Consider the following 20,505-nt stretch of genomic DNA (forward strand, 5'->3'; position numbering starts at 1 on the left):
AAATACAGCTGAAGAGACCACTTCTTAGACTACTTTCAGAACAGACTCTCCTTAAAGCATCTTCCTCATTCCTGTTAAAAAGGGATGGCACATGGCATGTGCTTAGGGAAGTCTAAGCACATACAATGTTGATCTGTGAGTGTATGTGTAGAATTATGTATGCAGAAGAATAACAAGGGTCTATATGTTCCCAAAACATTTTAATGACACAAACCACAAAAAAATATATTTCACAGTAGTCTGAACATACAGTATATAACCATAAGGTATAGCCAACATACATCTATAAAGGTATTTTTACACATAATGTATACTGAAGCCCTATTATAGGAATCTTGATTCCCAAATGGCACCCTGCCATTTACAGCATTAGCAGAATTAGTGATTTGGGGGCCCTAGGCAGAGACTGTCCCAACATTATATATATATTTTTTACCTTATCGTCCTTATCAAAGCCAAAAAGTAACATTTTGAACATAGCTTCTTTCTTTATTGCTGAATGGAAGTGCCACTTCCAAAGACACTTGCATCGCTGCCCCTGTCAGTAGAGTAAATCAATTAGTTTAAAAATAATGTTCTGAAGGTTACATACTGCTTTATAAGCTACCACTACAGAAAAGTACAAAGCACTTAGCCAGTTTGTTCAAATGTACAGTTTCTTAATCATGATCAAACAAGTGCATTCATATACCTTTTTCTACTATGTTGCACCTCTCCTTATCTGTCAGCTGGCAGGGCCACACATACCTGGATCAGCTTTCTTATGCCTGTCAAACCATCATATTCAGTAAGAGCTGCTGCCGCTAAGCTATTCAGGTATGACACAAGTAGTAGCCACCAGTCGCTAAGCCGTTACTGTTATGGACACACTCCAAAACCTTCCTCCTTCCTTCTTTTTTCTTCCCTGGGGCCACAGGCAATTGCCTACCTTGCCTAATGGTAACGACCGCCACTGATTTTGCGCTACGACCCCAAGATGTGGGATGCATAGGGTTTGTGAACAGTTGTTTTTATATTGTGATGGCAATTTCTAAAGTCCAAACCATTTATGATAATGGTAGGTAAGACAGAGGAAAACTCAATTGCACAATAAACTATTTTATTCTTGCAAGGAGAAAGTACACAGGTTACAGAGTAACAGTGAATAACCTCTAAATTAATACAGGACAATCATCAGTACTTAAAGGGGAAAAAGGGGTGTGATAAGATGCTGCCCATCTGTCTTATGTCAATAAAACCCATTACCTTTGTTCTATCACATATCCTAGGCTTCACACAAGGGACAGGCTGGTCTCCCCCACATGGGTAACTTTCTCAACTCTTGAGGAGGACTCACAGCATTCGGACAAACAACAGATAGACACTGATGGGTTATACATATACGAGTAACCCTCTAATCTGCTGGTGCCGGCCAAGGATGCCCCTCTAGACAAATACCAGATGCCCCTCTAACACATTCCTTTTCTTATCCAAACATGGGGACTCAGTCCTTTAATCAGTAGGAATACACCAGTTCAAGAAATTTCCAGTACAGGTAGCTAGTATGTCGGTAAGTCCTAACAGTCAACAATTGTTCTAGAACAAGCACAGGAAAAGGCGTTTCCATACTGCCCAGTCTGTATACAACACTTAAGGAAGTCCATTGACTTTGTCGATTTAAATTCTGACACTTCAACAGTGCAGTTCGGCTCCACCTTAGGATGGCTTGGTTTGAGGGTTGGTCACTGACACTGAAGTCACTTGTCTCCCAGGTCAGACAGTATCTTTACCTGTCTGTACAGAACTTACCAATACTGGATGTGTGTACTGCAGTCTGTCAGCAGTCAGGCTGCATCATGGGAAGTTGTGGCTCGTTCTCCAGGCTGAACTTACATTCCACATCCTCCTCGACCGGGACATAGAGATCCCCAATGAAGGTCTGGAACACAGAGAGAATGAGTATTGTGTTAGTGTGTGTTGATCAAGCGTGTGGGATGTCCTCATTCCAGTTCATCCTTAACACTCTCTCCTCCTTCCTCCTTGACCCAGAAACTGATAATAGATGTCAGTTTGTCTGTAGATCAGTGGAGATTTCTCTGCAAGGGTGTTTCATCAAACCCTCATATGTATTCTATTCTTATTCGTATTAAATCTGTGAACACCCTCATTGAATCACGCATGTTTAAAAACCATCTGTTTCCTTAATACATTTACTCATCTTGTTCACATCACTTTACACATATATTTTGGGACGATAAATGAAGCACCTGTGGAGAAGACAGGAGAAGGAGCATTTTCCATTCATTTTCCCTTCTTGCCCCCTCTGATTACCTTCCTCTGAGTGTGTTAGAATGTAAATGGGTTGGGTGACTAGATTTGTGTCACAATGGTGACTAGTGCCATGTAAGAGGAAGTTTATTATCAACTGTACAAGCTGATATTCCAGTGAAGTACAGCCACATTATCCAGACCTTTAAGTTTAAACCACTGGTAATTCTGAAAGACTGTTCTCACCTTCTCTTCCTTATTGCTGTTCAGTGTGTCCTTGTAAATCATTGATGGTTGTGGAATCTTGGGGAAAAGTTTTTCTTTGTGCCTGGAAAAGATTCAAAATGTTCCCTAAATTGGAAATAAACTGAAAACCTAATTTCTGAGCTATTGTTTTGTGTCTCAAGATGTTTAATCACTGGAAATACCAAATAAAGGTTTGAGGATCCACTTCACACAGACACACAGTCAGAATGTAGACCCATGTATATAGTGGACGTTGACTTACTTCATGAAACAACAAAGAAACAGGATGACGAATAAGAACAATGAGGCTGGAATGACGATGGAAATCACAGTAATTAACCAGTCCTCCTCACCTGAAAACAAGCCAAATCATCAGTGGGAGGGTTTTCATTTTAGACGGAATCTGTGTCTAAGAAGCTGGCAGTTAGACCACACCATATAGAGTGGGCATAGAAAATAATCACCCTTTGCAGCCTGAAATGAAAACTGACAAAAACTATTTTTGTTTTGTCCAGCTGTATTTACAACTTATAACATCCAAGTGAAATATATAATACCAACTAAAAAAAATAATACAAATACAAAAACAGAATCACTGAGTTGGAAAAAGAATTCCCCCCCCTCCTAAAAATGACTTGTAAACCCAACCAGGTGTAGTTAATCACCTTCTCAATAGCACACTGGTCAGAGAGGCTACCAAGAGGCCTACAGCAACTCTGAAGCAGTTGCAGGAATTCATGACAAAGAGTGGTCATTGTGTGCATGTGACAACAATATCACAAATTCTCCAAAAATGTGGCTTGTATGGGAGGGTTGGAAGAAAAAAGCCACTCCTCAAGAAAGGCCACATGCAGTCATGACTGAGCTTTGCCAAAACGCACCTTGAAGATTCTAAGGCCACGTGGAAAAATGTGTTATGGTCAGATGAGACAAAAATGTAATTATTTGGCCTCAACGCCAAACGATATGTCTGGCGAAAATCCAATACAGCTCACCATCCAAATAACACCATTCCTACAGTAAAGCATGGAGGTGGTAATATCATGTTATGGGGTTGTTTCTCTGCAGCAGGGACTGGAGCACTTGTCAGGATAGAAGGAAAAATGGATGGGGCAAAATACTGTCAAATACTTGAGGAAAATCTGCTGTTCTCTGCCAGAAAGTTGTCAATGGGAAGAAAATGTACCTTCCAACATGACAATGACCCGAAGCACACAGCAAAACTGACCACACAGTGGTTGAAGGAGAAAAAGGTGAATGTCCTTGCATGGCCTAGTCAGAGCCCGGACTTAAACCCCATTGAAAATCTGTGGAATGACTTGAAGACAGCAGTCCACAAACGGTCACCATCAAATTTAACTGAACTTGAGCAGTTCTGCAAAGAAGAGTGGTCAAATATTGCAACATCTAGATGTGCAAAGTTAGTAGAGACATATCCTAACAGACTAAAGGCTGTAATTAAAGCAAAAGGTGGTTCAACAAAATACTGACACAAGAGGGTGATCCTTTTTCCAACTCCAACAGTGATTGTTTTTTTATTTCATTCATTCATTTTTTATGACATCCATCCATCCATCCATCTTCTACCGCTTATCCGGGGCCGGGTCGCGGGGGCAGCAGTCTAAGCAGGGATGCCCAGACTTCCCTCTCCCCAGACACTTCCTCTAGCTCTTCCGGGGGGACACCGAGGCGTTCCCAGGCCAGCCGGGAGACATAGTCCCTCCAGCGTGTCCTAGGTCTTCCCCGGGGTCTCCTCCCGGTGGGATGGGACCGGAACACCTTCCCAGGAAGGCGTTCCGGAGGCATCCGAAAAAGATGCCCAAGCCACCTCAGCTGACCCCTCTCGATGTGGAGGAGCAACGGCTCTACTCTGAGCTCCTCCCGGGTGACCGAGCTTCTCACCCTATCTCTAAGGGATCGCCCAGCCACCCTGCGGAGAAAACTCATTTCGGCCGCCTGTATCCGGGATCTTGTCCTTTCGGTCATGACCCAAAGCTCATGACCATAGGTGAGAGTAGGAACGTAGATTGACTGGTAAATCGAGAGCTTCGCCTTGCGGCTCAGCTCTTTCTTCACCACGACAGACCGATACATCGACTGCATTACTGCAGAAGCTGCACCGATCCGTCTGTCAATCTCCCGTTCCCGTTTTTATGACATGTTGGTGTTATATCTTTCACTTGGATTTTCTAAGTTGCACTGAGTAAATACAGCTGAATTAAACAAAAACTGTGTCTGTCGTCATTTCAGGCTGCAAAGCAAAACATCTTTATTATTTTAAAGGGGGGTGATTCATTTCTATACCCACTGTACAGTGCTTTTCATGAATATTGGGATGGTAATTTTGTTTTTTGCTGTACACTCAAGGCATATGATAATAAGATTAAAACAGTAATTAGGCAAAAGAGTGTCAACTTTTCTTTCTGCCGTTTTCAACACAACCGTTTTACTAACAAAGAATAACAGCACTGTCACAGTTCCCTCCCACTATTTTATGTCAGCAAGAACCTTTGGCATAAAAACTAAAGGGTGCACTTTAAGCACCTTAAACTGTGATACGAAGAGTTTGGTGATGTCAATGGATCACAGAGTCACTGCTGTTATTACTTGCAAGGTATTTGTGACTAAATACTAGCTTACTCCGTACATTTCCTTTAACCTGATATGTCCTAATACTTGGAAAGTGCTGTTTTCTTAGTTGGTAAAATATATATGTGTAGAAACGTGACAGTCTGTACTTCTGCCTCATTCTTCTTTTAATCATTTTCTATGCCTCGTGTGAACAGCAAATATAGCATTTTTGGCTTTAGTGTCCCAGTACTTACGGAGGACACTATACAATTCAGAAACATAATGGAACAGTTTACAGACTATGGTTTATATTATATATTTTGCATTCTGTTACTTTTCTATTGGCTAAGTTTTGAGACTTTCAATGGCAATATATTTGCTTCCCTGTCTGTGACATAAAATAAAGTGTAGTGAAATAAAGTGAGAGCAAGAGAGAAAGAAAAATGACAAAGTACCATAGATTTCCACTCCGCTCCAATCACTTTCTCCCTTCCCACAGTAGGATGTATAGACTGCTTTAATCCGGACTCTGTACTTGCATCTTGGATCATACGGTATAGTCTCTGAATTTGATTTTGTAGTTTTACTCTGAAAGAAACATAAACAGAACCACAGGTAGAACTCAATGTTTATAATAAATAAGCTTCCAATAGCTAAAGTTGTATTTGTCTATTAAGTGTTCTGTCTCAAGGCAACAACAGCAGAGCTATATAAACTGATGTACAACCCTGTTTTGAAAAAAGGTGGGGACGCTGTGTCAAATGTATAGCAAAACAGAATGCAATGATGTGCAAAACATTTAAACCCTATATTTAACCCTAAATTGTACAAAGACAATATATCAAAGTTGAAACTGAGAAATTATATGTTATGTTAGCATTTGACACAATTTTCATAATTTTGGCACTGTACGCCACCACAATGCATTTGAAATGACAACAGAGATGCTATGCTATTGCTATTCAGCTTTAATTCAAGGGGTTAAAAAATACACGTAAGAAACGCTTAGGATTTGCCCCATTTTCATACACAGTCCCTTTGTTTCAGGGGCTCAAATGCAATTGGACAAATTGTTAATACTTTGTTGAGAATCCTTTGCAGGCAATGACTGCTTGAAGAATGGAACGCATGGACATCACCAAATTCTGGGTTTCCTCCTTTGTGATGCTTTGCCAGGCCTCTACTGCAGCTCTCTTCAGTTGTTGTTTGTTCGTGGGTCTTTCTGCCTTAAGTTTTGTCTTCAGCAAGTAAAATCCATCGTTGATCGGGTTGAGATCAGGTGACTGACTCGGCCATTTTAGAATATTCCACTTCTTTGCCTTAAAAAATGCTTGGGTTGCTTTTGCAGTATGTTTTGGTTTATTGTTCATCTGTACAGTGAAGCACCATCCAATCAACTTTGCTGAATCCAGATCTGAACCAGATTTGGTTGAATCTAAGCAGACAATATATCCCTATACACTTCAGAATTCATCTGGCTGCTTCTGTCACATCATCAATAAACTAGTGACCTAGTGCCATTGGAAGGCATGCATGCCCATGCCATTATACTTCCTCCACCGTGTTTTACAGATGATGTGGTATGCTTGGGATCATGAGCCTTTCCAAGCCTTCTCCATAATTTTTCTTCCCATCATTCTGGTACAGGTTGATCTTAGTTGTGAAGGAGTTCTTTCTTTACCATGGAAAGGTTCCTACGACCATCCACCTCTGTTGTTTTCCATGGCTATCCAGGCCTTTTTGTGTTGCAGAGCTCTTGAATATATTTTGGCAAACAGACAAAATAACAAATCTTGTTTCAGTGTCCAATTATTTCCAGACCTAACTGTATATGCCCACTTTGAATTGGAGGCCAGCAACATGTTTCAAAAAGCTGGAACGGGCAACAATAGACTGGAAAAACACCTAGTGAAACATCTCACAGCTAATTAAGCTAAATGGCAACAGGTCAGTAAGTTTTGGGAAGAGTTTGTGGATCTCATCATCTACAGTACGGTACATACTATCATTAAAAGATTCAGAGAATCCAGAAAAATCTCTGTACCCAAGGGACATTGCCGAAACCCAATAATGGATGGCCGTAATCGTCGAGCACTCAGATGGCACTGCATTAAACCATCCGGCTTATCAGCACAAAGTTCAAAAGCCGGCATCCATGATGGTATAGGGGTGCATTATTGCACATGGCATGGGTGACTTGCGAATCTGTGAAGGCACTATTAATGTTGAACAATATATACAGGTTTTGGAGTAACATATGCTGCCATCCAGACGTCTTTTTCAGGGAAGGCCTTACTTATTTCAGCAAGACAATGCCAAACCACATTCTGCACGTATTACAACAGCATTGCTCTGCAGTAAAAGGGTCCGGGTGCTAAACTGGCCTGCTTACAGTCTAGACCTGTCACCTATTGAAAACATTTGCTATATTACGATATAAGACCCTGAACTCTTGAACTGCTGAAGTCCTATATCCAGCAAGAATGGGAATACATTTCACTTTCAAAACAACAGCAATTGTTCTCCACAGTTCCCAAACGCTTGCAGAGTGTTGTTAAAAGGAGAGGTGATGCAACACAGTGGTAAACATGCCCTTGTCCCAACTTTTTGAAACATGTTGCTGGCATCAAATTCAAAATGGTAATGTATTTTTCCAAAAACAATACAATTCCTCAGATTCAACATTTGATATGTTGTCTCTGTACTATTTTAAATAAAAAAATAAATGATTTGCACATCATTGCATTCTGTTTTTATTTGCATTTTACGCAGTGTCTTAACTTTTCTGTAAACAGGGTTGTAATTATACACTTGTATTAACTCTTCACCAAGCGTGTAGAAAGAAAAAGAACATAAACTGCTCCCATACTTTATCTTTGCTTGCTGGTGTTGTTTAATTAAGTTTAATAAAATTAAATATAAGTCACACACCTCTGCTGACTTAATGTTGGTTTGATAAATTAAAGGTAGCATACCCAATCAAATATCACATGGTAACAATTAACAAACAACATTTATGTAAATGAGCTTACACTACACAGAAATAGACTAGAAAGCATTTCTTTATGCATCAAAATGTTTAAATCACAAAAAAACAACTTGGAAAATTTGTGGTCAACTACATGAGACAAGGGAGATAGACACATACTCAAAAATCAAAAAGAGATACTACGTCAGGCCTAAAGCAAAAATAATATATTGGTCTAATGTCTACCAGAGAGGGTAGACATTAGACCAATATTTCAAGTATTCACCTGTACTTTTAGCTAGGTTTCTTAATGGCAGAATATCACAACATGGAAAAATCATACTTAGTCATTGAAGTTAATTTAACAAAATGTTCGCAGTTATTTGTTTTTGCCCTATTATGTTCACTGATTCATTGTTGTTAGTGATTTTGATATTGATGTCTTGATCTGGTAATTTACATACTACCATTGCAATTTGAAAAATACCATGTGTAATTTGACTGGGTATGGTACAATTAATATACTCCCCTTGTTTCCCTCCAACCCTAATAATTAAATATGAAACTACTGAAAAAAGCGACCTGGAAGCAGTGGTAATGATCCACCGGGAATGATCAGAATAAATAAATGGTTGAATATATAAGAATGTGTGCAGATGAGTAACATATTCAAGCCTTACCAGTGACTCTTGACACCTGCTGTAGTTTAACATGTAATCCCAGCAGTGGGGATGAGATATATTTGGATGGTTCCAACTCAGATTGAGATTATTTTCTTTCTCTGTAATTTTAACCTTTGGGGCAGGAGGCTTGACTGAAAAGAATCAAACATACAATTCTATTTAAATAAATGAGAGTTGTCAACAATACTATCATGAATATACACACATATTCTTAATATATTCTTAATATTTGAAGACTATCTTCATGAAAGCCTATTTTCATAACTTGGTAATCTATGTCATAAAGGCTGATGTAAAATGTGTCATAATAATGTCATAACACTGTTATAACACTGTACTTAGAAAAGTTGTGTTTTATGTGTTATTTTGTTATTGTAACTGGCAGACACCGAGGATATTGCTGGTACTGCAATTGGGCACGTTAATATCAGACATAAAACACCCCTTGCCACACACAACCGACAAACACACACATTAACCCTCTCCTCCACATCCGCTCTGCATTCTAAGCCGTGTGTGTGGAACATATTTTAATTCTGTAAAAGTTTTAAATGTTTAAATTATTAAATTTTTGGCTGAAACCCATCTGGGCCTTTTGACATCCAACTCTTTATCATTCTTTGAAATCCTGTCCGATAAATGACTAATTGTAGGAGATATTAATGTACATGTGGATAATGACAGTGATGCCCAGGGAATGGCATTTTCGATTTTTTCAAGTCTTTTATCTTTGCTCAGAATGTATCAGTGCCCACACATCACCACAGCCATACTCTAGATTTAAACCCATCATACTGAGGTCATACATGTGTCCATCTCTCCTCATAATCCTTTAGGTTTAGACTACTTTATTATGACAATTCTAACAAAACATGACACTTTGTCAAGCATGTATGCTTTGCTGATACTGACAATGGCACCAGCTTATACCCTTGGAGTTCTCAAGGTCACCCTTTTTTATAGCTTTTGAAATAAACTGCCTGTCCTAGAGTTGAACCAGAATGTTACTTAAATTCCTCTACATCCCAAACATTTCCTGTCATCTCCCAGATATTATAGATCTCAGCTACCCTATGACAGATGATCACCCTATGACAGATCATTTTCATCATGATCTTACAACAGCCCCAGATACAGTGGCACCTGTTATAAGTAAGTATATCTAAGCCATAGCTTGAGGTATACAGGCTCGCATTGAAAAACAGCATCATTGGTCAATATTACTTCCTTTCTAAGGTTCTAGAGAAAACTAAAGATCAGCAGCCAACATCATTATCTCCAACTGCATCTTTGTTCCTCAATCTTCAGACCATTTCATAGCACTGAAACTACACTTTTTAAAGTAGTTAATATCCTCTTGGGCTCATCTAAATGTGGTCATGTCTATATTCTTCCTTTTGTAGATTTAAGAGCTGTGTTTGACACTAATGATCATAACATCATCATAAAAAGCTCATTAGACTTGGCTTGTCTACAAGGACAGGCGCTTAAATCGCTCAAGACCTACCTTTCTGAGTGGTGTCAATGGCAAAATAAAGCAGCCTCATTGACACAACATAATTACAATGATATTCTTTAAATAAAGATGGAACTACGAAATTGACATTATTCAGAATTTCCCTCAATGCTTCTGAACTGATTGGAATAACCTGGAACTGAAGATCGAGGAGTTCCATTCTTACCATTGTCCTTAGGAATGACCTTGAAGGTATTTCGTAAAGATGAACCGTTGACAGTCCCATTGACCTGGAAGTAGACTTTCAATTTACTAAAGTCCCCTCTGATGAGACATCCAGTCTTCCTACCAGCATTGCGCAGGTAGCTCCTGCATTCTGATGTGTTACTCAGATGTATTTCTGATTCAGGGTACCTGAAACATTAGTAATGACAGGTCATTGCATAGTTGTTGACATAGTTGTATTCCAAAATAATTCCTGACCATCTGAAAATCTCTGGGTCAGTGTTGGACCTTAATTACAGGTCACTCTTTCATATGAAACAGAAGGCTCTCATCTCAACTAATTATCTCTATTTCACTTATGTAAATACTCTTCCTCCAAAAACAGTATGGTATTAGACTGTGATTGGTGGAGAAGAAGGACGTAGAATAGTTCTCACGCATAGTAGAGGTTTATGTCTTCCGGGGACTGATTGGTTGGAAGCCAGCTACAGTTCAGGGCGTTGGAGGAGTAGTAAAAACAATGGAAGTCCTTCACCAATTCTGTTGAGAAAAGGGACAAAAATACCTTAATGCCATTAACTAACACTTTAGTATATAGGGCAAAGTCCCCAACACAGACTGCAGTCATGAAATACATTTTTGTTTTGCTTTGTGACCAAGAACATGTTAAATCTTTGCTTGGAAAACCACATCATATAAAGTGATAATGTTGTATAGGAGAACATTTTGTTGAGCACCAACCTCTGGGGGCAGCGATGGTGTGAACAACAGGTTGACTTTTTGAATTGTTGCATTCAGTTTGTACTGAGAAATTCAAACCTCCCTCCAGAGAATCACATTCCTGGAACAATGTTGTCTTAGAGCTCCTAGTTATGGATACCTATTGTTAAAGTTTAAAATGTCAGTGTTAGAGGGAATTTACTGTGGAAGCAAGAAAAATAAGTAGGGGTTAAAGTAGGTGATCCCCTTATGTTCAAAACAGCACCAAGTAGGGCTTTGGTTTTAAGAATCCCCCTTTGGTTTTAAGAATTCTGCCTATATCTGATGAAAATGTAATCAGAACTGAGTTGAGCATACAAACACATAAAAAATATTGAGAGAAAGGCCAACAAAAACAACTGGTACAGTGGGGAGAACAAGTATTTGATACACTGCCTTTTTGCAGGTTTTCCCACTTACAAAGCATGTACAAGTCTGTAATTTTTATCATAGGTACACTTCAACTGTGAGTGACGGAATCTAATTTATTTTCCAAAAAACCACATTGTATGATTTTTAAGTAATTAATTTGCATTTTATTGCATGTCAGAAGTATTTGATACATCAGAAAAGCAGAACTTAATATTTGGTACAGAAACCTTTGTTTGCGGTTACAGGGATTATATGTTTCCTGTAGTTCTTGACAAGGTTTGCACACACTGCAGCAGGGATCCTTCAGGATTCAGGGCTGTTGCTGGGCAATACAGACTTTCAGCTCCCTCCAAAGATTTTCAATTGGGTTCAGGTCTGGTGACTGGCTAGGCCACTCCAGGATCTTGAGATGCTTCTTACGGAGCCACTCCTTAGTTGCCCTGGCTGTGTGTTTCGGGTCGTTGTCATGCTGGAAGACACAGCCACGACCCATCTTCAATGCTCTTACTGAGGGAAGGAGGTTGTTGGCCAAGATCTCGCGATACATGGCCCCATCCATCCTCCCCTCAATACAGTGCAGTCGTCCTGTCCTCTTTGCAGAAAAGCATCCCCAAAGAATGATGTTTCCACCTCCATGATTCACAGTTGGGATGGTGTTCTTGGGGTTGTACTCATCCTTCTTCTTCCTCCAAACACAGAGTGGAGTTTAGACCAAAAAGCTCTATTTTTGTCTCATCAGACCACATGACCTTCTCCGATACCTCCTCTGGATCATCCAGATGGTCATTGGCAAACTTCAGACGGGCCTGGACATGCGCTGGCTTGAGCAGGGGAACCTTGCGTGTGCTGCAGGATTTTAATCCATGACGGCATAATGTGTTACTAATGGTTTTCTTTGAGACTGTGTTCCCAGCTCTCTTCAGGTCATTGACCAGGTCCTGCCGTGTAGTTCTGGGCTGATCCCTCACCTTCCTCATGATCATTGATGCCCCACGAGCTCAGATCTTGCATGGAGCCCCAGGCCGAGGGAGATTAACCGTCATCTTGAACTTCTTCCATTTTCTAATGATTGCGCCAACAGTTGTTGCTTTCTCACCAAGCTGCTTGCCTATTGTCCTGTAGCCCATCCCAGCCTTGTGCCGGTCTACAATTTTATCCCTGATGTCCTTACACAGCTCTCTGGTCTTGGCCATTGTAGAGAGGTTAGAGTCTGTTTCATTGAGTGTATTTTATACAAGCAACGAGTTCAAACAGGGGCAGTTAATACAGGTAATGAGTGGAGAACAGGAGGGCTTCTTATAGAAAAACGAACAGGTCTGTGAGAGCTGGAATTCTTACTGGTTGGTAGGTGATCAAATACTTATGTCATGCATTAAAATGCAAATTAATTATGTAAAAATCATAATGTGATTTTCTGGATTTTTGTTTTAGATTCCGTCTCTCACAGTTGAAGTGTACCTATGATAAAAATTACAGACCTCTACATGCTATTTAAGTAGGAAAACTTGCTAAATCGGCAGTGTATCAAATACTTGTTTTTTCCACAACAATTCGCAACTTCACTTGAAAACTGGAAATAGGCTGTATCTCCAAATTGCATTGTGGTTCAGAAAAGAACAGAAAAATATTGCCAAAGCAGAATGTAGACACAGACCAAAGATATACGCACAAGGTTACATGAATCGTTGGCTTAATAAAAGCCTAGCTAATGAAGTGACGTGCGGTCTGGGTAGGCACTGCCTACCCTGGAGTTTTGGAAGAAATAGAAATGTATCATATTGTCTTACAAATACATGTTTTTTCTGCAGTGATTGTTGATTTGTCAACAGAAATTTCATTTAGATTTTGTGGGTTTAATTATAAGAAATATGTGCGGAGGCAGTGTATTGGCTAAACCACTTTCCACCGCTCCAGTTCCTTCTACTGTTCGCGGGCTCTGCTCCTCTAGTTCAAGTGAATGCTAACAATTTGGACGGATGGCACATGCATAGTACGTTCACATATTCTTAAAAATGTGTATGGAAAAGCACAAGGCCTCTGTGCTTTTGGGGTGCAGTTATGTCACTTCCTACCAATCAAAATATTTTTGGCTCTCCAGTCCCGCAAGAATGTCTAGTAAAGCTAACTGGCGTAGCAAGTGCCAAATTCATTCTCGCATCTAGAACAATTTTCCACTTTATCTTTTGAAGAAAAAAAACAAATTCTGTCAAAGGGTAGACCCAGATCTGATCTTACAAATTTACAACAGTGTAAGGGGCAGAAGATTTCCAAAATGCCAGAAGTTTCCAAAATGAATTGCATTTAAGAACCAAGTGGCTCTGTGGTTGGCTGAAGCTAGCAGGATGTTCTGCTTTATCTGCCTGCTGTTCTCAAATGCTGACTCCGTGTGGCCAAGGGCTGGCTATGCTGACTTGAATTATTTGCCAACAGCTGTTTTCTGTTCTCTACTCCCTGAGTTTGTAGGTTATATTTGTTTACTGGATTCAGACTTGAGGTTTTGGGATTTTCAATCAGACATGCTACTATTTTGCTTAATGGGTTGTTTTGTAAATGTCTCCATGATGCATTGCATACTCGTGGGAAATAGTCTCTTCTGACAAGATTTGAAATATTTTTTGCTTATGCAATCATCAGCTTCTCGCGCAATCAATTGCTTGATTTGTGAGTCATGCAGATGACAACGGTTATACGTGATATGGAAACGTGCTGAGATCAATGTAGTAAAATATTTCTTTGCGAAACCAAATTCCCAGGAGAGTCTCATACGTGTATGGGCCAATAACAGTACAGTTCCCTTTAAAAAGTGAATGCTTTCAATCTAATGACACGTAATAGAAATAGATTTGCTAGGGAGTTCAACCTGACCAGAAGAGCCGGCTCCAGGCATAAGCAACATAAGTGGTTGCTTAGGGCCCCTGACAACTAGGGGGCCTCCGACTGCTAGGGAACCCCTGACTGATATTGGAGAGTGGGCCCCAACTGAAATTTTGCTTAGGGCCCTAAAAAGGCTAGAACTGGCACTGCTGACTAGTGAGTAGGTCAGATTTTAGAGTATTTCCTGTTGCCTACCCTGACTTCAACCTCCCCACACTTCACTGAGGTACTGAAAGCCTATGCAGTTATTTTCTAAGCAATGTCTATTTTTCTTGAGCAATATGCAGATGAAACATCTGAAAGTAGCAAACAGGAGTTCCTAGTGATTGGCATTCAGATGCAAACGTCAAGCCTTGTTCTGATATCAGAGAAGCAACATGTGAAGACTTTTGGCCAATAGACCGACAGATTACTTGAAGAGGGAATACTAAAATGTGCCATTGTCTAGCAGTATGGACATCCTGTCATGGTTCCTGTTTTACCAGTTCTCTCCGTTGAACAGACATTTCAATCTCTTTCCATGAAAAAGCTTGCTTGAAACTGCTCCAATGTATGGTGTCCCTACCATTGTGTACTCAAAACTGCGCTCAACATTTTCAAAAACATTTTGACAAGATTGAAAGCTATTTATGGACAGCGATTTGAATTCTGTTTTGGGGCACAAAGTTTTAAATCAATTGCTTATTCGAAGGCTTTGTTAGCAAACAGATCAAGCATGTTAACATGTCATAATTATTTTGAGCCTCCAACCCAATCCATCCATAATGTACAGTAAGTAATCATACATGCTCTGTAATCTGATTACATTATGTTAGCAGGCAACCAAATGGATTGCAATTACCGTTTTTGTAATCTGTCAGGCATGCACTCCCCTGCTATGTCCAATCATTTAACGTTTTATTAACCCCGCCTACCTGTGAAGTTTTGATTTTGTATTTACAATCCAAATTCTCATCAAAACTCTCTGGCAATCTCCATGAAAACTCCAAGCAGAACTCGTTCTTCCAAGTCGAAGTCAAACGTATTGGTGACGGAAGCTCTAAAAAAAAAAACGAACACCATGGGTGAGGTACAGAGGCGTTGCTAGGATCACAATACTTTCGTGACAGTTACTTCCTTCATGCCCGAGTTGATTTGTTTCCTCTTTCCTATTGAGAGATTCTTGACTATAGTAGTGACCATTTATTTTGATTTGAGAAATATTAGTTGTTACATTTCATTTCCTAATGAAATGTAACAACTACAGAATTACTTTATTAGTCTGAACATTATTAGTCTGAATTTCGTCGTAAACATTTGTGAACCTTGTCCTTGACTGTAAATGTTCAGACATTTGTAACTTCCACAAAAACACTCGAATACGATTATTGCCTATAATGATATTGTGATAAAAGAATTGTGGCGTCTGCCAAACGCTTTAGTATGCTGCTACCTGCTTCTGTCTGTGTTGCCACGATTAAAACCAAAAAGTGGAAGACGAAAACTTTCCAGCAGTTGTACATTGCGTCCACTGCATCAGCTCTCATCAGCTCGTGTAGCCAAACTCAATACACTGCGAAGTTGTTTCATTTGGAAACCGAAATTTATCCAAATGAAAGTATATAGAGGCTGTACTGTACTCTCAAGAACCAAACTGCTGTTTCTACTCTCCAACAAATAAGCGCGGTACCCCTCCAGATCTTCCCGAAGGACTGACTGTAGACGGAAACAATCCCCAGAAATACGAGCGTGAATCAGATCTAGGTATGCTCGACCAATCAGATCTGGGTATGCTGAAGCACATGCACATGTTATAATAACATTAAACTAAGCCTAATTAGGAATATTTTGTAATCTGTGATAGAATATGTTACTAATTATATAATTAGAGTAGTAGGCTTTTCATGGGCACATAAAGGGGCATTCAAGCTCCAGGAGGACATGCCTGAGGTGGCAAAACACATTTTACTCAAGTCCTATCATTCAAATGTTATTAAAAAGTATGTTGTACGTAACCACCATGCACACCAACAGTCGTTTTACTCAAGGATATGCGACCCCCTACAAACAGGTATTCTATCATTAACTCTGCAGTGCACTAACGTTAAATGAAACCAATCGATAATTTTTCGAGAATGGAAAAACAAACAACTTCGATAAGTACATTTTACATACTTTTCACCGATGTTTAATTACACACTTTTCACACATTATGTAATAACACCGCATTATGTAATAACTTGACATAATGTAATAAATGTTCACTTCATTATGTACCCAATGTTGTCATTATCTGCCGCATTTTGTAATGAACAGCTTGAAAGTTATACGTAATATATTTCCCCACATTTATAAATAATTATTACATAATGTGGGAGTTGGATTTTAAATAATATTAAATAGGACCCCTATGACCTCTGTGCCACCCAAGGCATTACAGTTCACCTAAATAGACACATAAAAGCTTTTATTTCCAGCAGGGTTGACTATATGGTCTTTTGACAGGGCTTCCCAAAAAGACAATCAAAAAGCTTTGGCTTATTCAAAATGCAGCTGCTAGAGTTCTTACAGTAACCAAAAGTTCAGACCACATCACCCCGATTCTTAAGTCAATACATTGGGTTCATGTCAGCCGCATAATTGAATACAAGGTAATGCTGCTTGGGGAAAAACATGGTGAGTGCCAGGGCTAAACTGTGAAGCAACCCATGCTGCACCTGGACCAGACTCCCTGTCTATCTTAAAAGTAGCCTAATCCTCAAAAAAACTTTCAATCAGGACTTTTAGTTAAGTTATTTGAGTCCTTTTGAAATGCAAACTTATTTTAAATCTAGTTTTTAACTGCAACTCTATTCATTTATTCATTGTTCTTATATATCAATTGTCTTTTCTTACAAATAGTCTATTAATATATAAATTGCCTCTTTTTCAAAAACGTCTTTTAATCTAAAGTTGTAAAGCACCTTGGATTGCCACTTTGTATGTAGAATGTGCCATTAATATAGTTTTTGAATTGCATTGGAAGACGGAGAATAAGTTGGATTGTCTATTACTGGCTACTAGTTGAAAGGCAACATACTAAAAGGTATGATATTGAGCGTGACTAAAATTATATTTTTATGCTTTGCAGAGAAATATAATTTTAGTCACGCTCAATATCATACCTTTTAGTATGTTGCCTTTCAACTAGTAGCCAGTAATAGACAATCCAACTTATTCTCCGTCTTCCAATGCAATTCAAAAACTATATTTATGGCACATTTCTCTAATTTATCTCTAGTTTAATGTAGAGTAACTCAAACCTTTATGCTAATAATCATGTTAATTTCACTAGTAAGTCTATGGTGTCATGAGTGTTTTCAAGTACCCCCTATGGAAAAACCAAGTACCCCCAGGGGTCCTAGTACCCCTGGTTGGGAACCACTGGCCTAGAAGATAATATTGATCTTAGAAAGTTTCTGACAGAAACATTTTGTTTTCCTACACTCTGTTTAAGGTCATAGGAATGTATTCATTGGAATAGTTCACATATTAATTATTTTTTAATGTTTATTGCCTTATTGTTTTTTTGTTGAGAGTTGGCCACCCTGATGGTCTCAAAGTTTTTTTGCTACAGCCTATTTGGACTACAGAATTGAAACTTTCCCATGCTCTCCCGCCACACTGCTAGATAGTGGTACAAATATACCATAATTGGGCATTGAGAGATTAAAGAACTTGAAAGAATTCACTGTTGGTCTTTTGTTATGCAACCATTTTTGGACTCTTTCTGTATAGTCACAATTTGCATAATCTTTAATGGCAGAGCTGTGTGTGTGTGTGTGCATGCACATGTGTTCCCTGACATTTGTGTGTATACCAATACTTTGTGTCAGTAAAACACTGATTGTTGTGCAGTTGAAACCTCAAGTTCAGTTTCTGTTTAGCTAAGGAATACAGTGACACGATGTAGTTTTGGCCATTGAAAGATACAACTAATCTACTGAACTAATTGTATCTTTTCAAATGAATTTTGAGTCAGTATAATTCATGCTAGAATGCATAAAATAAACATTGTTATGTTATAATGATTTTCATGAATGAAGTAATCCAATTTGGTTGGTTATTACATAATGCACCATATTATTACATTTTCAGTAAACAAAAGTCTGACTCCCACATTTTGTAACAATCACTGCATTATGTAACACTTTATTACAAAATATGGGGACATTTATTACATTTTGTCAGGTAATTACTTAATGCAATGTTATTACATAATGTGTTGTTACAAGGTGAGATTTGTTTCATATTCATGATTTAAAAAACCTTCTCATTCGACATTCTTATCTATAAATCAATGAATTTTTTTTTATTCCATACATGTTCAATATCCTTTTCAGTAACTGTCAAAGAAACCTCAAACCTGGAGCATTATATTCTAAAGATGTTCAACCTGTCTTTTGGTGACAAAAGTATTTATTTATTGATTAATTAACAATCAAGGAAAACACATTATTTATTTTATTTATTTATTATATCATCAATATATTTTTCAAATACATTTAAAACCTGATGCATATTATTCCAAAACTATACATGGCTGACTTTAACCATTGTTTTGGTGACAAAATATTGATTTATTAAATCATCCATTAGATTATGAAAATGTATTTTATTTCATAAAACTTCCATATATCTTTTCAATAATAGTCATAGAAACCTCAAACCTGGTCTTTCAGTGCCATTCATTCAATCATAACAATGTTTTGATATTACATATTATGTATACATACAAAAAAGCTAAATGCACACCTTGCAAAATCCTTCCACTGGTGCAGGTTTAGCACAAACGTTTACCGTCAAGAACAAGATATTGTCTTAATTGAACCTTACAAAAAGTTCAAAGTCTTCCTCACTATCAAATAAATCTAACTTTTTCCTGAACTAGACAATATTGTTAGGTTTTTGTAGTTGAAAGTCTTGCATGAAGGATGTGGTCTAATGGCAATCATTTGCCTAACTTAACCAGAGACCATTTTGGATTTCAGACAATTGGATTCAGATGTTAATTTCATTCAGGGATACATTTAGATTTTGTTGGTGAATACAGTTGTTTCTGATTAGCAATGGTAAACTAAACAGATAAGAATATCTTGATTTTTGTGTCCGCTTCAAAATCAAATATGTCTCACAGCATAAATGGTAAAAAGATAAATGTTTGAATCTCAACCAAAACACAGTGGCTGTGGATCATGCTTTTTTAGGGGGGGGGGATCTTTAGTTTTGGTTGGTAGTTTATCTGTACCAACAAAAAAGGCAAGGAAGTCTGAGACAGGATGCCCATTTAAGCAGTAGCACCATGATTTTCACTCCAGAACCTTAACCTTTTGCTGCTGTAACCATTGGAGGGTCAACTTGGCCTTGTGCTTAGGATCATTGTTGTGCTGGAATGTCCAAGAGCGTCCCATGTGCAGCTTTTGTGCAGAAGAATGCAAAGAGTCTGCCAGTATTTTCTGATAACATGCTGCATTCATCTTGCCATCAATTTTCACACGATTCCCATGCCTTTAGAGCTCACACATCCCCAAAACATAAATTAGCCACCACCATGCTTCACAGTGGGGATGGAATTCTGTTCACTATAAGCCTTGTTGACCCCTCTACAAGCATAGCACTTATGGTTGTGACCATAAAGCTCTATGGTTGTGACCATAAAGCTCTAGGTCTTTTGACAGTTCTTTTATGCTCCCCATGGCTCAGTATCAAGCCTGCTCAGTGCATCCAAGTGAGAGCTAACAAACTCATTGACTATTTATACAGAGACAGTAATTGCAATTTAAATGCCTCAGGTGTGGGAAATTAAACTTGAATTGCCATTTTCACCTGTGTGTGTCACCTTGTGTCTGTAACAAGGCCAAACATTCAAGGGTATGTAAACTTTTGATCAGGGCCATTTGGGTGATTTATGTTATCATTATGATTTAAAAAGGAGCCAAACAAATATGTGATAATAAATGGCTTCATATGATCACTTTCCTTAAATAAAATAAGTTTTTTTTGCATGATCAGTCATATTTGCAAAATCAATGCCCGAATTTCACAATTCCTGACAAGGTATGCAAACTTATGAGCACAGCTGTAAT

At 38.6% G+C, this 20,505-nt stretch overlaps 1 protein-coding gene across 4 annotated transcripts; it reads right to left on the reverse strand.

Moving 5' to 3' along the window:
* Positions 1 to 168: 168 nt before the first annotated feature.
* On the reverse strand, positions 169 to 16,106 carry LOC105030967 (interleukin-13 receptor subunit alpha-2). Of its 4 annotated transcripts, XR_003777940.2 has the most exons (12): positions 15,834 to 16,106; positions 15,316 to 15,440; positions 11,138 to 11,276; positions 10,834 to 10,936; positions 10,398 to 10,585; positions 8,713 to 8,846; positions 5,520 to 5,652; positions 2,756 to 2,846; positions 2,494 to 2,575; positions 1,789 to 1,918; positions 692 to 767; positions 169 to 538 (listed from the first exon to the last, which is right to left on the reverse strand). XR_003777940.2 is itself a non-coding variant. In XM_029117278.2 (11 exons), exons 1-10 carry the CDS (start codon positions 15,925 to 15,927, stop codon positions 1,817 to 1,819), a joined length of 1,191 nt encoding a protein of 396 aa, XP_028973111.1. In that variant the 5' UTR covers positions 15,928 to 16,106; the 3' UTR covers positions 169 to 538; positions 1,789 to 1,816. The 4 variants fall into 4 exon arrangements, 3 of the variants coding, with proteins under 3 accessions (XP_028973111.1, XP_028973112.1, XP_028973110.1); XM_029117278.2 differs by lacking the exon at positions 692 to 767; XM_029117279.2 differs by lacking the exon at positions 169 to 538 and having other exon boundaries at positions 545 to 767.
* Between the last annotated feature and the right edge of the window lie 4,399 nt (positions 16,107 to 20,505).

The sequence above is a fragment of the Esox lucius genome, chromosome 24 (assembly GCF_011004845.1).
Source record: "Esox lucius isolate fEsoLuc1 chromosome 24, fEsoLuc1.pri, whole genome shotgun sequence".
In the NCBI taxonomy this organism is placed as follows: domain Eukaryota; kingdom Metazoa; phylum Chordata; class Actinopteri; order Esociformes; family Esocidae; genus Esox; species Esox lucius.